The sequence below is a fragment of the Terrapene carolina genome, unplaced genomic scaffold (genome assembly GCF_002925995.2).
Source record: "Terrapene carolina triunguis isolate 2854851 unplaced genomic scaffold, T_m_triunguis-2.0 Scaffold27602, whole genome shotgun sequence".
Classification (NCBI taxonomy): Eukaryota; Metazoa; Chordata; order Testudines; family Emydidae; genus Terrapene; species Terrapene triunguis.
In genome coordinates this window covers 2,738-3,583 of record NW_020691953.1, presented here as the reverse complement: position 1 = coordinate 3,583, position 846 = coordinate 2,738, and the positions used below count along the sequence as shown (strand labels likewise).

General features: G+C 66.8%; 1 protein-coding gene across 1 annotated transcript in view; it reads right to left on the bottom strand.

Annotated features, from left to right (window-relative positions):
- LOC112124009 (plexin-B3-like) overlaps nucleotides 1-846 on the bottom strand; it is a gene marked incomplete at its 3' end in the record, with an annotated part of 7,314 nt that overhangs the window by 3,884 nt on the left and 2,584 nt on the right. Inside the window, exons 5-7 of the mRNA XM_026662448.1 lie at nucleotides 631-734; nucleotides 439-526; nucleotides 1-167 (exon numbers count right to left, since the gene is read on the bottom strand). Of these exons, the coding sequence (XP_026518233.1) occupies nucleotides 1-167; nucleotides 439-526; nucleotides 631-734 (359 nt within the window). The remainder of the gene's footprint in view (nucleotides 168-438; nucleotides 527-630; nucleotides 735-846) is intronic.

Here is an 846-nt window from a genome sequence, read left to right as displayed (position 1 = left end):
CTTGACGGAGAGCAGGCGGGTGAGGTAGATCTCGGGGATGGCCGTGGGTCGCTCCCGCAGGCTGCTGCGACGCTGTTGCTGCTTTGGGGCCTCCGGCTCCTCCGTCGGTTTCACCAGGTGCCAGAGCCGCAGCCCCCCCTCCTCGCCATCCTCCAGCATTGGGGTGTCTGCAGGGGTGGGGTTAGTCTGGATCCCCCTGGGATTTCTCTCCACTTGGGTTAGTCCAAGGCCCCCCAGATCCAACCCCCTGGCTTCCCCCCTTGGTTCAGTCCAAGGTCCCACTGCCCCATATTCCTCCCCCACTTTGTTCAATCTGAAATTCCCTCCACCACCCCCATGCCTCCCTTGGTTCAGTCCAGGGTCATGGCCAGGACTCCAGGTGTGGGCCAGCTGGGCTGTGCCATCTCCACAGCAGGGGGGGTAGGGGGGGGCACTCACTCTCCCCGGAGAGGAAGCTCTGGTTGGGGCTCTGGGGGACGTCGTTCTGGAGCCGCGGGATCAGCCCGACCGTCGCCCCGTCCGGAACCTGGGGGAGAAAAAAGCCGGGGGATGGAACCCAGGCATCCGGGACCCCAGACCTCACACCCCATCCAGATCCGGGGAGGGAACCCAGGCGTCCGGGACCCTCACCTTGTAGTGCTGCAGGGTGTTGAGTCTCTTCCACCCGTTGTGGGTGACAGACGTCAGGTCCTGGTCAGACAGGGTCAGGTGACCGGCCACGCCCGAGCGCCACTCTGGGGGGGGATGGGGACACGGTGTGAGAGGGGCCCCTCTGCCCCCCCCCATGCGCACACACCCTTGCCCCGCCCCCTCACCCAGGTCCAGCGCGTGGGCCAGGGGGGCTGG